Here is a 13621-nt window from a genome sequence, read left to right as displayed (position 1 = left end):
CAAATAAATTAAGTGTGACCAATTCAGATGAGTCAAGACATTGGTTTCCATAAACAATTTAAGGAAACTCAATAAGCAAGTAAATGTTTAGAAGTGACATATTGTTGAAATACAAGGTAAAGCAGCCAAAACATGTCTGGTGTAGAAATGGCTTGAAATAGTCCCTATAATAATGACATGATGACATCTGAAATATCCTAAAGAGTACTACATTTTTTCTAAGGTATACATTTATAAAATAGTTGGCATAGTACTTGATAGTGTGTGAAAGTGTGGTTTGAAATATATGGATACAAACATAATTAAATTCACCCAATACTGCAATACAGTTGTTACCATTGATGTTACCAGTGTTGGAGAGGAATGCATGAGTACAAATCAAGTCATAAAAACGTTACTGTTAGTAATGTCCACATCATCTTGATGGATTTCATATCAGTCTTGTGTAATAGAATTAGGACGTAAATAGCACAGTGGCTACTTACCCACTCACAGCAAAAAAAAAAAAAAAGGCTATGTGAATATGAGCCAAGCTCAGCCAGGGTCCACAGGGAGTAGTATTTGTATTTCCTAGAATCTTGGCTTAATACAATCTATGCATAAGACATTCCATGCATAAGATTTCAGTACAGTCACATCCTGTGAAACACTAACAGTCTGCTTCCACAGCCTTTCTGTCTTAAAATAACATTACCACAAACAAATACTCACCAAACAAACTGTGAATGCTGCGAATAATTAAAGCCTTAGTGGACTAGATAAAATTTCACAGTAAATTAGTTTTGAGTGGTTTCTCAATTTGTGTTCTTAACTGTGTTTGCGGGCCTGAATAATGCGATGGCTGAATTCCAGCACAAAATTAATGGATCCATTTTACTGTGAACTCTTCACATTTTTAAAAACAGCTGATGTTTTATAGCTTCCAAGAAACTTGTAACATTACAGTGTTGAAAAGCGCCTGTTGCTATTTTAAGCACAACATGGAGGCACAAGTCTTCGGAGACCTTTTGATTAATGAAGTAGTCAAGGTGTAGCAGTGAGTGCTGGAGTGACTTGTGGATTGGGTGTTGAAAGAAGACTGTGTGTGCTTACACTGAGAAATTTTCTGAAGCATGTGGAGTTTGCCTCACATTTGGAATGTGGCTCATTCTTTTAAATTTTACGCAACTTCGTGCAATGTATTGTGCTTTCCATTTATTAATGAGGAACAGACATAGGTCAGTTACTAGACAGAGATGTGACATCCTTCATGCTAGCCAAGCATGGCGCACACGCTACATCACATGGACACATCACATCACATGGATGTTGATCATGTAAGAACATGACGTATTAAAAACAACACTTTTGAAATGACTGTAAAGATTTAGATCTGTTTGCAATTATTCTCAATGCACAAAAGCATTCTTCACAACATAGTACTGGGAGTGTAAAAGCAACGTGAGGCACTTGCTTTTAATTACGCCCATCTGTCATTCTCAAATGGATGTTTATATAATTGGTACTTGAATAAATGAATATTGATCATCAAGTAAATACAATTATAATAAATCACATATGTAGCAAAACCTCTTGGTAATGGTCAGCACAATCTTAAAGAGCCTATCACATTAATAACATGGAAGTCCACTCAATATGGAGACTTATTTGGAGAAATAACTGAAGTTGAGATGCTTGAGAAGAGAAACCAGGGGTTAAGCTTTGTAAATATGCATGTCAAATTCATAGCAGGGGTTTCAAGTTCACAAGAGTTGAAAAGAAAGAGTTGCTTCTATCCCTAAATGCTGATATCATTCAGTCATGCTAGAACATGCTGAAGTCTATCAGTCTGAACACAAGCATTACACAAGTAAATTCAACCTGTCACATGATCTAATGCTACAGCTCCACCTATCACTGTTATTCATACAGAATAATAGTGGTCTCTGGAAGTTATTTCTGTAATATACCCATGATCAACATTTGCCCTGTATTTTAATTGCAAGGAATTATGTTTAATACAAACAAGCAAGCAAAAATAAATAAATAAAGAAAGAAAAATAATAAATAAAAAAAAATGGAAAGAAATGTTAGATGCCTGGACAGTCAGTATATAGAAATTTTACTTGCTAACTAAATTTTAATGCTAACTAAACAACAAGAACCATAAGGCCAGGAACAATTTGTTCTACAGAATCCAAATACTCATTTATCATATCACTCACAGAGAAACATAGTGAGGATAGACACTGTTTACCCATAAGCCTCCAGGCCAGACAAAATTCAGCTGCTATGAAGTGTGACTGGCCAGATAGCACAGTGGGCCACGTAATTCGACCAACAGCTGTTTATTCCAACAAGGGATATTGTAATATATGTCTTCAGAGATGCATCTGGAAAGGATCCTTTGTAAGGATGAATTAATTTCGGTTATGTGCTGTAATGTGAAAAATCATTTTTGGGTGTTGTTTAATGCCTCAGAGCATTAGGCAATGCTCTCAGCACGTTCAACTCATTTGATCAATTGATTGCAGTATTTTCAGGGATGTGTGAGGGGCTTAACGTGAGGTTACCATAGTCACCATCTCTCAAAGTGAAGTATATTTGCAATTCTACTCCAACATGACAGAAGAGGTCAGTGTACTGCAACACTGCATCTAAAAACTACACTGAGATGTTGTGAACATAAGCAAGCTTCAAAAGGACACATACTCAAAGCTAGCACCCTAAAATATCAGTGCAGTAAAGGTCAAAGGTCAGCCAAATTGATTATCCAGCCTCAGTTTTATTTGAATAACTCCCTTTTTGAGGGTTTTAATGGAAAACTAAAAGCTGTGTCCTAAACATCTGAACTGTGGCATTCTCCTTAAAATAACTGAGAATTTTGTGTAGTACATGAATTTTACAATAGTAGCAGGCCTTAGAGAAGATGAAAACTTTTCAAGAATGAACATACATCTGCTGAAAGTGTCATAATGCCAAAGAAAGTAATTTACTTCAGTATACTTTAATATATCAGTGAATGATCAAATCAAACTGGTGAGAGATAAAATTAAGGAAAGTAATTATACCACTTTTAAACACATAACAGGAAGAACAGCATGTCAGGTTTTTTTTTTTTGTAGATAAAGCCACACTACACAAGAAAAATGCCTAGGTGGTTGACTTGCAGGTGTTAAGTCATTATTTCAATTTCTAAAAAATATCCAAGAGTGCATGAATATTAAGGATTTATGAAATATTGCTGTACAGGTATATACATTGTGTCTGGAATATATTGAAACACTAATTTAGACTACTCAAGACCCCAAACACTCTGACCTTCTCACAGTATAGAAGAAAACATACCATTAAATATTATTTTAAATGGATTATAACAAATGCCGTTGGACCGTCAATGACCAGTTATTGTTAATGATGCTGGAAAATCATTCCTTTGTCCGCACAAGACAGGGCACGTAAGGTTGGGGATGTGGCTGACTGTCACTCATCCTAACTCCCGCCTCCTCCCACCCCCTGTAAAGTATAAAAGGCTCCCAGGTTTGCCTTTTAGACTCAGAGGATTGGTAGTGTCACAGCTGCATCCTTCTCTAACTAACACACACACACACACACACTGGACATTATTTGGGAAATCCTATTTCTCTAGACCAACCAATCAGTGTTGAGAAGTCAGGAGTACAGTTCTTGATTCTTACTCAAGAACAAAGCTTCTCAGGTATGTACCCTTGCAATGCTACTCAGAGATAATTATCATCAGTTGAATGTTTTGGCATTTCCTCAGAGGTCAAGGCTAAAATAAGTTTGTGTTGGAAAGACATCCATCTGTCAGCAGTCTGGTTATCATCATGTGTGAGGCAGCACTTACTGACCCCCAGCAAAGCTGCACAGCTCCATGCCTGCTCCATGCCCCATTATAGCACCAATAACATCTGCCTAAACGTTATATGTTTGTCATATAGTGACTAATGCAGATTAGGGATGGATGCTAGTTAGACTTGCTGTCTTAGGTATTTTAAGGAACTGTTCAATTTCTACAGAAATGCATTATTTAGTGGTTCATAAACTAACACAATGACCTGAACTCTTTTTACAGGTTGAAGTCAAAATGAAGAAGGTCTCTCAGAGTATTATGTTTTGGTGTTTGCTGGCTGCCTTTGTGCCTTGTGTTATAAGTGCAACACTTCCTCCCAATTCTGATGGAGAAAAGAAGTAAGTCTAAGCATCAGCATTTTTTTATCTGTCTCTCCTTGTGCAATTACACAGTGGGTTTGCAATTCTGGTGCTGATATGTTTTTGCTGGTCTTTGTGTGCCAGATTGAATACAGAGCTTCAGAAGAAGGATCTCTGTGTGCATAATAGGAGTTCAGAAGATTCAGTCGAGAACAGGGATACAGGGACACCTGTATCACAGAACAGGTAGGCTTCCATTGGCATGTCTGGGTTTTTTGACATGGGGGGACACCACTTAATAAAATGTATGCAACAAGTTTCCATTTTTGTTTAATTTTTTGATTTTCAAAATGGTGCAAAATGAACTGCCACATTGTGACATTAATGGGCTTCATTGTAGATATATATATATATAGTTCATAATAAATACCTATTATGTCATGATGATTTGAATCAACTCAAGTTATGTAGATATGCTTTATAAAGTTATACTTGAAGTGCATAGGAAGAGACAATCTGAGATGTGATTTGAGGTCAGTATTGGGGAGGCAATTTGGGGGCAGGGCTTGTGACACCCAAGAGGTCACACCCCTGCTTTCACTCACCTGCTTTTCATGATTTTTGAAATGGAAACCACAAAACAAATACCTATCATAACAAATTTCACATGTTCAAAATCAGTGCGGAGTCTCTGCTGATTCAGTTCTTCATCAGAAACAGAACACACCAAACACTGATCACCTTTAAATATGTTTCTGTAACTCCACTCTAAGATATGCATGCATCACTACACTGAATGACAGTGGAACAGGCTCAGTGGATAAAATGCTTGAATGTTCTGGGAGATGGTAAAGTAGGATAATCTCCTTTCTTTATTCGTTGTTTCTGGCTTGTTTGCTTTTTATAGTGATCAGCCAAGTGGAAGGATGAAACGGGGCTGTAACCTGCTCACCTGCTCAATACATGATCTAGCCTACCGCATCAACCAGCTCAGTAATAAGACAAATAACGCTCCCCAACGCAAGATCAGTCCCTGTGGCTACGGCCGGCGACGGAGGCGTTCCCTCCTCCGACGCTCCACCGCTCCAGCCCAAGGGGAGGGCCATCTGAATCTCTCCACACTTCAAGCCCAGAGACGTGACTCGCCTCAAAAACTGACTTAAGCCTCAATCTGCGGTTTGTCCTGAGCCTTTTTCTTATGTTGGCTCAGTTTGCTGAAATACTACTGACAACTCCTTTGCAGGCACAAAAATGGGGAACTACCATGTCCAAACAGCTGGAACCTCTTTCTCCATCCTTTACCAGAGAGACAGGACTAAAGATAAGGATTCGGGTCATCTGGAAAGAATGATTGTTTGTGTAAAGTGGGTCAGGCAGTTCTGTTTTGTAAGAAAAAGAAAATCAGGAGTTCAAGTGAGATAACAAGGGTGTGGGTTTATGGCAGCGATATGAAAGATACTTGAGCAGTTGTGTGTGCATTAGTTTGGGATAAGTCTCGATCTTACGGAACTCTGGGACCTGACAAGGCTCCCTGTCTCTCCCCAACGCAGGACATGCCACTTCTTCAAACCTCTGGAGAAGCAATGAGGTTATCCAGGAAACTACCAGCACCTCTGTTTTTTCTAGCAAGGGGAAAGAGGACAGAGAAACACAAATACCAGCTAAAAGACTTTCACCAATAAGGCTCCATAAGGGAAATTAACTGAAAGAAGAGGTCTTTGTGAAAGCTGGATGTGAAAAGCTTGGACACTAATATCTGCTCACCTGCTTACATACTTGAAGCTGGATATGTGTATAGTGGGGGAATGTGCAATAATTGTAGCAGTATGTATTCCATCAGTAATGGCATAAAAAAAAAGTAAAAAAAAAAAATTATGAAAAATAATGTATGTTATGGATTCATATTTTTATACATTCAGTAATAATATACTTGTAATCTCAGAGATTAACTATTTTTATACAGGAACTAATATGGGTATTGTATATTAAAATTAAATAACCATTACTTTTATACTGATTTAATGATAAACTTATGTTTATGTCAAGACATTGTCATTGTAAAGTGAAAACCAGATGGTATAAGCAACTATTAAACACTTGTGAGAAAAAAGAATGAAAGTGTTTTATTTCTAGCTTTTGTTGCAACAATAAGGCTCAGCATTATGATCATCCCTAAGTTCTTAAATACTCATTCTATATGAACATGAATGACTGATAAATGAATCAGTGTAACATTTACAAGATGTAACAAAAGCAATGCACTACAAATTACAGCTTGCAAAACATATATAGTGCAGGCAAAACAGCACAGTAAACGGTATCATAATGATGATTTTATTAAGACCAGTAATAACTATAACTGGTTTTGCTGTTAATAATATATACTATTTGCAAAAACATTTCCCATTGCTGGTGATCAATGCTCTAAGCCTATGATACCATTAACAATATTCAATTAGGAGATTTATTTGGGTGTTTCAGATGATGCATTGTCCTAAATATAGTGTACATAATATTGAATACACAGATTTCCATAATCACAATGCCATAATATATCACAGCCTAATACACCATAACGTAATGTTCATTCAAAACATCTGCTTTATGGATGCTTTACATCTAGTGTTATGCTGCCATCTAATGCTAAATTTCTGCTTTTAGAAATCTGTCCTGGCCCTTATAGAAAAAAGAAGCTACTATTCTTCCCTTTCTGAAGACAAAATTTTACTTGTATTTTTTTAAGGTTTGTACAAGAAGATGCATAAGAGTGAGAGTTTGCTTGAATGACCAGGGTCCCCTGACTGGTCAGAATTTTTTTTTTTTGCAGCCCAAACTAAATTTAAAAAGAAAAAAAAATTAAATACCTTAAATTTAAAAAGAAAAAAAAAGATAAATGATTCATGAGTTCATGACTAGTTAGTTTGGATGAGTTATACAGTATTATATTTCACTGTCACTGAATTTTAGTGACTAGTGAGGGGAATTTTTAGTGAGTTGGATCATTTGTCTCAGCTCACCACTAAGAGCTGATGAATCCCCAACAATGCCATTCTTTTCTAGACTGGATTAATCTTTTTGACCTGTGAAGGTTCTTCTTAGGCTGATATTGTTCCATGTAATATTACTCTCTGCGTTCTAATTAGCAAAATAACTTTACTTCGCAGTCAGTGTCAGTGTACTTTTTTGATTATTCTATTTTAGTGTCAGCAACAGACATTAAAAAATAAAAGATGAATGGTTATTTGATTATTATTTAAATATTATTTAGAAACTATTACAATTTCATTAAACAAACAAAAAAAATCATATAACACAGTTTAAAATAAGCTTCAATTAAACTATATTTTAGTATCATTCATGTAAGTTTAAAAAGGTCTTACCCATTAAAAAAAATAATAAATCAGTGACCAATGATGATAAAAGCAGTAGATCAGTTTTGCTGACCACCATCTTTGCACTAAAAACAGCAGCTTGTACTTTACAGTGAAGAGTTTTGTGTGGTTCACAGCTTGCGCAGATGTGAACGATCCATTGAAATTACGAGCTGGTTGCAACTAACTGAGGTGCTAATTATAATGCTGCCTGATAAAGTAGCAACATGGTTAGGAATGAGGGAAAAAATGTAATGAAGTTACTGAACTACAACTAGTCACTACATCAACAATTGGTAAATTGAAGGCTGCCCAAAAATGATGAATAACTTATGTGGGTAAGCACCCAGAACTAGCAAACATAGCTGCCTCTGTACTTTGATGACTGTACAGACCCCTGAGTGATACACATCACTCTGATGTCATCCATGCCTCCTGGTTGCAAAAACATAGCAGGAGACTATGGTAATTTTTAAGAGCAAGCCAGAAATTGTTTTCCAAAATGTTGCGCTGTGCTGTGTGGGTGTCAGAATCAGAAAAGTGTTTATCACATTTGTTTTTACCACATACCATTGTATCAGACACCTTTCCAATTGATCCAAGGTGCTCTGTCTTTGCAGTGCCCATTTCATCTTAATTTACTATCACTGACTATCATATCAGTGAAGTTGGCTTGCTAACTAAGGATTTGCTAGTTAGCTAACATGCATAATTTGTATTGCTTTAACAAACCTATGTAGCTTGCCTAAAATCTACAGCAAGAAACTAGCTAGCTAACACCAGATAGCTAGGTCATGTTCTTACTGAGAAGTAATGTTTAGCTAGCTAACTTTCTTCAGCTAACAAATGGGTTTATGGCAACTGTTTGGGAAGCACATCAGCTTTCAGTGCCATGACATCCTTAATGTTGTAATTCTTAAAATCATTAAATAAAAACATTACGTCTTGAACGTGCCCACAAACAACAAAGTTGTAAGGATGACTTCAGTTTATCTCTAGTTTAAATGCTCACAGTTTCTGTGAGATGTATACTGTATTTGACTGACGATTGCCAGGCTAGGCCACTGCTTAGAATCATTTAGCCACTGACAGGGCACCAAGCCATAAAGATCTTCAAGAATTACAACATTATAACTTTAGTAAACTATAAACCTATAATGAATAACATTTTGGCTAATGTCATCTGTCTAGTAAATAAAAATGTTATAGATTCTACAACCTAGCAGGGTCAGGTTGCTAGGCTACTTAGGTCTTTTTGCAACCAGGCTGCATATGCATCTCTTTTTGTTTACAAAAACCAAAGGGGTTTAGTAATGTGTGTAAAGTAATTAGCTCTTTTGAAGGACAAGAACAAATATCCCCATGATTATCAAAATGATTAGAATTACTCAAGCATTAACAGACCACACATATACTCAACTAATTGTAATATGTCCTAAGTCTGAATTTCAACATCCTGCCAAAGGATAGATGATTATTGCTTACCATCCAGTTAGAGTAAATGTCTTGTCCTGCATAATCATTAGGGAAATATGTTAGTATTCATAGATTTGTACACAGTCACTTTTTGTATAACACATTACTAAACCCTTTTGGTTTTTGTAAGACATTTACTCTAATTGGGTTGCATTAGATGCAGTTAAAGCTATAAATGATGTATGCACCCAGATCTGGCATACCTAGATACCTCTATACCGATAACTATAGTAATGTAAATAATGCTTTGAGCTCTTTTGGGGATGGCAAGAGATAAAATATCCCATGAAAATGAATAATGCTATGCCTAAAACCTAATCTAATCTTACTACAACTGTACAAATCTATGAATATTCATACTAACATATTTATCTAACATATTTCTCTAATGATTATACAGGACAAGACATTTACAAGTTGTACAAGTTGTAGCTAGGTATGCCAGGTCTGGGTGCATACATCATTGGGTGGTTATTAGAGGTAGCTAAAGCTATAAATGATGTATGCACCCAGACCTGGCATACTTAGCTACCTCCGTACAAATAACTATATTGATGTAAATAATGCTTTTTGAGCTCTTTTGGGGATGGCAAGAGATAAAATATCCCCATGAAGATGAATAAAGCTATGTCTAAAACCTAATCTAATCTTAATACACATGTTTTCAGGATTTTTTTGTTTTTTATCATGGGGATATTTAGTCTCTTCCCACCCCCAAATGAGCTAAATTGGTAGACCATCAAGCCAACAGAGTTTAGTAGAGTGGGCTACACTTAGCCAGGACTCAAATTTAACCAATAAAAAATTACTAATTCAAATTGATAGACCATCAGGTCCAGAAGGATCAGTTCAGAGCAGGCTACACAATACCTCAGCATAATAAATTAATTTTACTTTAGAATAAGTAATTGGACTTCGAAATCACTACATAATTAAATCAAATTGAACCAGGAGTCAAATTAAAAGTTCATTTTATATTCAGTTTATAGTCCCAAAAAAGGAATTGGTTTTATGGAAATAGTTTCACATAATAAGCAAAGAAATATAAATAAATAATATATAATTTTATCTTTCTTGAGGTTTAGCAGGAGGCTTTTCTTAGGGTTTATGTATGTCAAGTGGATGTGCAACCGTCATTCATGGACATTAGCGTGTATATGACATCAGGAGTGTTGTTCAGCAATGGTAGAATTTCTATGACACCTCTATCAGCCACCACCATTGATCCTTTCATGTCTTAGTGCCCCAGCAATGGCCTTTCCATACACAGCCACTGCACGGTACTCAGACAACTCAAATCTTAATCTTAGTTTTTCTTTTTCATAGTTTTCACTTATATTTAATTCCTTATTTTCTTGATGTCATGAGTAATGTCCAGGTATTAAGATGCAGAGTGGAGCTACAGTAGGTTCACAGCTGAAGGAGTGCATTTTCAAGCTTGTTAGACTGCTGACAGGAAAAGTGAGCTAAGATGCCTGTCAGTGTCCGATGCCACAGTTTCTGTTTGCATATTGTAGGTGATCTTGCCCATCTCAGCATCTTTGCTTTGTGAGTTAGAGTGCACAGCATTCTATCAACAAAACAAATTTACTGCCATGGCTCAACACCAGGAGATGCTTCTCTTACGGTCTCTTAAGATGACGTTTTTTTTTTTTTTTTTTTTTTTTTTAGCTATTAGATACAAATGTAACAGGAACCACATGTAACAGTAACCATATAGTAACCGGTTTGTATAGTGATGGTTCAGAGAATATTCTCCCAACGTTAGGGGAACATTCTCTGAATCATCACTATACAAACATTCAATTCAATTTTCAATTCAATTTTATTTGTATAGCACTTTTAACAATGAACATTGTCTCAAAGCAGCTTTACAGAACATAAGAAACAAAAAGCATGCAAACAGAAACAAAAACATGCAAACACTCCTAGATGTTAGACAAAATTATCCCTAGTGAGCAAGCCTGAGGCGACTGAGGCGACTGTGGCAAGGAAAAACTCCCTTAGATGATATGAGGAAGAAACCTTGAGAGGAACCAGACTCAAAAGGGAACCCATCCTCATTTGGGTGACACTGGAGAGTGTGATATGAACAATGTCCTTTCTGCATTTATTTATAGTCATGTAGGTTGTTGTCTTCCTCAAAGTCCTCAAAGTCCACATAGGGTTGGCAGCGTTGCTTCGAACACCCAAATCCTCACGAGGGAAAAACCAGCTGGAGCAGGTCCATCTCTGGATGCCTCAGAATCCTCATAGGGTTGGCCTCGTCTACTAGAGCTGGCACAATCTCTATGTGCCTTGGGATGGGTAGAAGAAGGGAAACAAGTGGAAAGGAATTAGTGTAGCTGCTGTTCATAATATTAGTAAGCCATAAATCATAATGTGCAATTAATCAGATGTACTGAAGTACAAGGTTATGGTGTGTGTTAAGTGTATGCCTGGCTAAAGATATATGTCTTTAATCTACGTTTGAACTGGGAGACTGTGTCTGAGCCCTGAACACTGTCAGGAAGGCTATTCCAAAGTTTAGGAGCTAAATAAGAAAATGCTCTACCTCCTTTTGTAGACTTTGATATTCTGGGAACTACCAGAAGTCCGGAGTTTTGAGATCTTAAGGAGCGTGGTGGATTGTGATGTGTTAGAAGACTGGCTAGATACGTGGGAGCTAAACCATTTAGAGCCTTGTACGTAAGTAGTGCTAGTTTATAATCAATTCTAAACTTAACAGGTAGCCAGTGCAGGGATGATAATATTGGGGTTATGTGATCATCTTTTCTTGACCTAGTAAGAACTCTGGCATGGTTAGGAATGCATGAACTAGCTTTTCTGCATCAGATACAGATAAAATGTTCCTAAGCTTGGCAATGTTTCTAAGGTGGAAGAAGGCTGTTTTAGTGATATTGGAAATATGATTTTCAAAAGACAAGCTGCTGTCTAATATTACGCCCAGGTCTTTCACTGTCGAGCTAGTAGTAATAGTACATCCTTCTAAATGCAAGTTGAATTGTAAGAGCTTTTGTGTACTGGTTTTTGGACCAATAAGTAATATTTCTGTCTTATCAGGATTTAGTAACAGAAAATTATCAGTCATCCAATCTTTTATATCTTTAACACACTCAGTTAATCTAGACAATTTATTTATTTCATCTGGTTTTGATGAGATGTATAACTGGGTATCGTCAGCATAACAATGGAAACTAATCCCATGTCTTCTAATGATGTTACCCAAGGGAAGCATGTAAACTGAGAACAGCAGTGGTCCTAAAACTGATCCTTGTGGAACCCCATATTTCACTGGTATTACACTGGATAGTTCTCCATTTAAATCTACAAAATGGTATCGATCAGACAGGTAGGATCTAAACCATTTTAATGCCTGTCCCTGAATACCTATGTGATTTTGTAAGCGATCTACGAGAATGTTATGATCTATAGTGTCGAATGCAGCACTAAGATCAAGTAAGACTATTATTGAGATGCAGCCTTGGTCCGAAGCTAAAAACAAGTAATTTGTGATTTTTACTAGCACAGTTTCTGTGCTATGATGGGGCCTGAAACCTGACTGAAATTCTTCAAGGATATTGTTTTCCCGTAAGAAGCAGAATAATTGAGCATATACAACCTTTTCTAATATTTTAGATATAAACGGAAGGTTTGAAATTGGTCTGTAATTTGATAATTACATGTTACTATATGGTTTACTATAACTCCCAGGTTACTGCTGGGTTCTTGAGAGGTTCAAATTTTACCAGAGAAGTTACCAGAATATTAAGAAAACTTCCTAGAAAACCAGTGACATGTCATCCAGGTCATCTGTGGCCTAAGGCGATGACTTCCTCCACCCAGTTGGCTAACCTCTGCTTATACTAGGGAGCACCCCATGTCTTATCCCCAAATAAACAGCTGGTCTGAGGATCGAATGACTGCTGTCTGGTCCAAATAACACCGCAAGGCACATACCGGGCACAGCAAGGAACATTCTGCAGGCTCACCCTCATCGAAGTCTGCATTGGTCAACAGACTGATTCACAAAGTTAAGTAATACGATCTTGGGCAGAAAACCTGGATTTAACCATGAGGTAACTGCAGACTCATCTGTTCACTGCTGCATGTAAGGCTAGTTCATCACCAGAGCATGCCAACTGTGGAGTGGAGTGCTTGCTATCAGGAAGGCAGACACCCACTTCAAGCCAACAATAGGAGGCTTTTTAAGAGACTTCAACACAATTGGCATTTACAGTGCTGTGGTGCCACAAGATAGATGAAAATGTGCTAAACCCATGTGATAGGGCTTGCTACATTTAGAAGTAACAACCCCTGATCCCGGGTTGCTGATCACAGGTAATTTTGAGAGGCCAGACCTACTTTATGCCAAAGTGTGCCCATGGACTTGTGTTAAGCCAATTTGATGAGGACTTCAAAAAATCTAAGGGCAGGTTAAAAAGGTGGGTTAGATATATACACTTAAAGTCTAGCCAAGGGGCCCCTGATCACCTTAATCCACAGATTCCCAACCCTGCTCCTGGAATGTCCCCTGTCCTGCATATTTTAGTGTCTTCCCTCACTCCTAACACACATGATTCAACTAATCAACTCTTCCTGTGTTAAAGTAGGTGTGTTAG

The 13621-nt window shown here is 37.1% G+C and overlaps 1 protein-coding gene across 1 annotated transcript; it reads left to right on the top strand.

Moving 5' to 3' along the window:
- Nucleotides 1-3549: 3549 nt before the first annotated feature.
- On the top strand, nucleotides 3550-6273 carry admb (adrenomedullin b). The gene is made up of 4 exons (XM_026927614.3): nucleotides 3550-3697; nucleotides 4076-4191; nucleotides 4297-4398; nucleotides 5060-6273. Exons 2-4 carry the CDS (start codon nucleotides 4088-4090, stop codon nucleotides 5313-5315), a joined length of 462 nt encoding a protein of 153 aa, XP_026783415.1. The 5' UTR covers nucleotides 3550-3697; nucleotides 4076-4087; the 3' UTR covers nucleotides 5316-6273.
- The last annotated feature ends 7348 nt before the right edge of the window (nucleotides 6274-13621 follow it).

The sequence above is a fragment of the Pangasianodon hypophthalmus genome, chromosome 6, assembly GCF_027358585.1.
Source record: "Pangasianodon hypophthalmus isolate fPanHyp1 chromosome 6, fPanHyp1.pri, whole genome shotgun sequence".
Lineage (NCBI taxonomy): Eukaryota > Metazoa > Chordata > Actinopteri > Siluriformes > Pangasiidae > Pangasianodon > Pangasianodon hypophthalmus.
The sequence above is the reverse complement of the archived record's forward strand: the minus strand, read 5'-3'. Positions and strand labels throughout refer to the sequence as shown.

What these genes read in the sequence shown, in the direction of transcription:
- admb (XM_026927614.3), top strand. Translation starts at nt 4,088, where the DNA reads ATGAAGAAGGTCTCTCAGAGTATTATGTTTTGGTGTTTGCTGGCTGCC. An exon ending in AATTCTGATGGAGAAAAGAA is followed by an intron (nt 4,192 to 4,296) that starts GTAAGTCTAAGC and finishes TTTGTGTGCCAG; the next exon opens with ATTGAATACAGAGCTTCAGA. An exon ending in ACACCTGTATCACAGAACAG is followed by an intron (nt 4,399 to 5,059) that starts GTAGGCTTCCAT and finishes TGCTTTTTATAG; the next exon opens with TGATCAGCCAAGTGGAAGGA.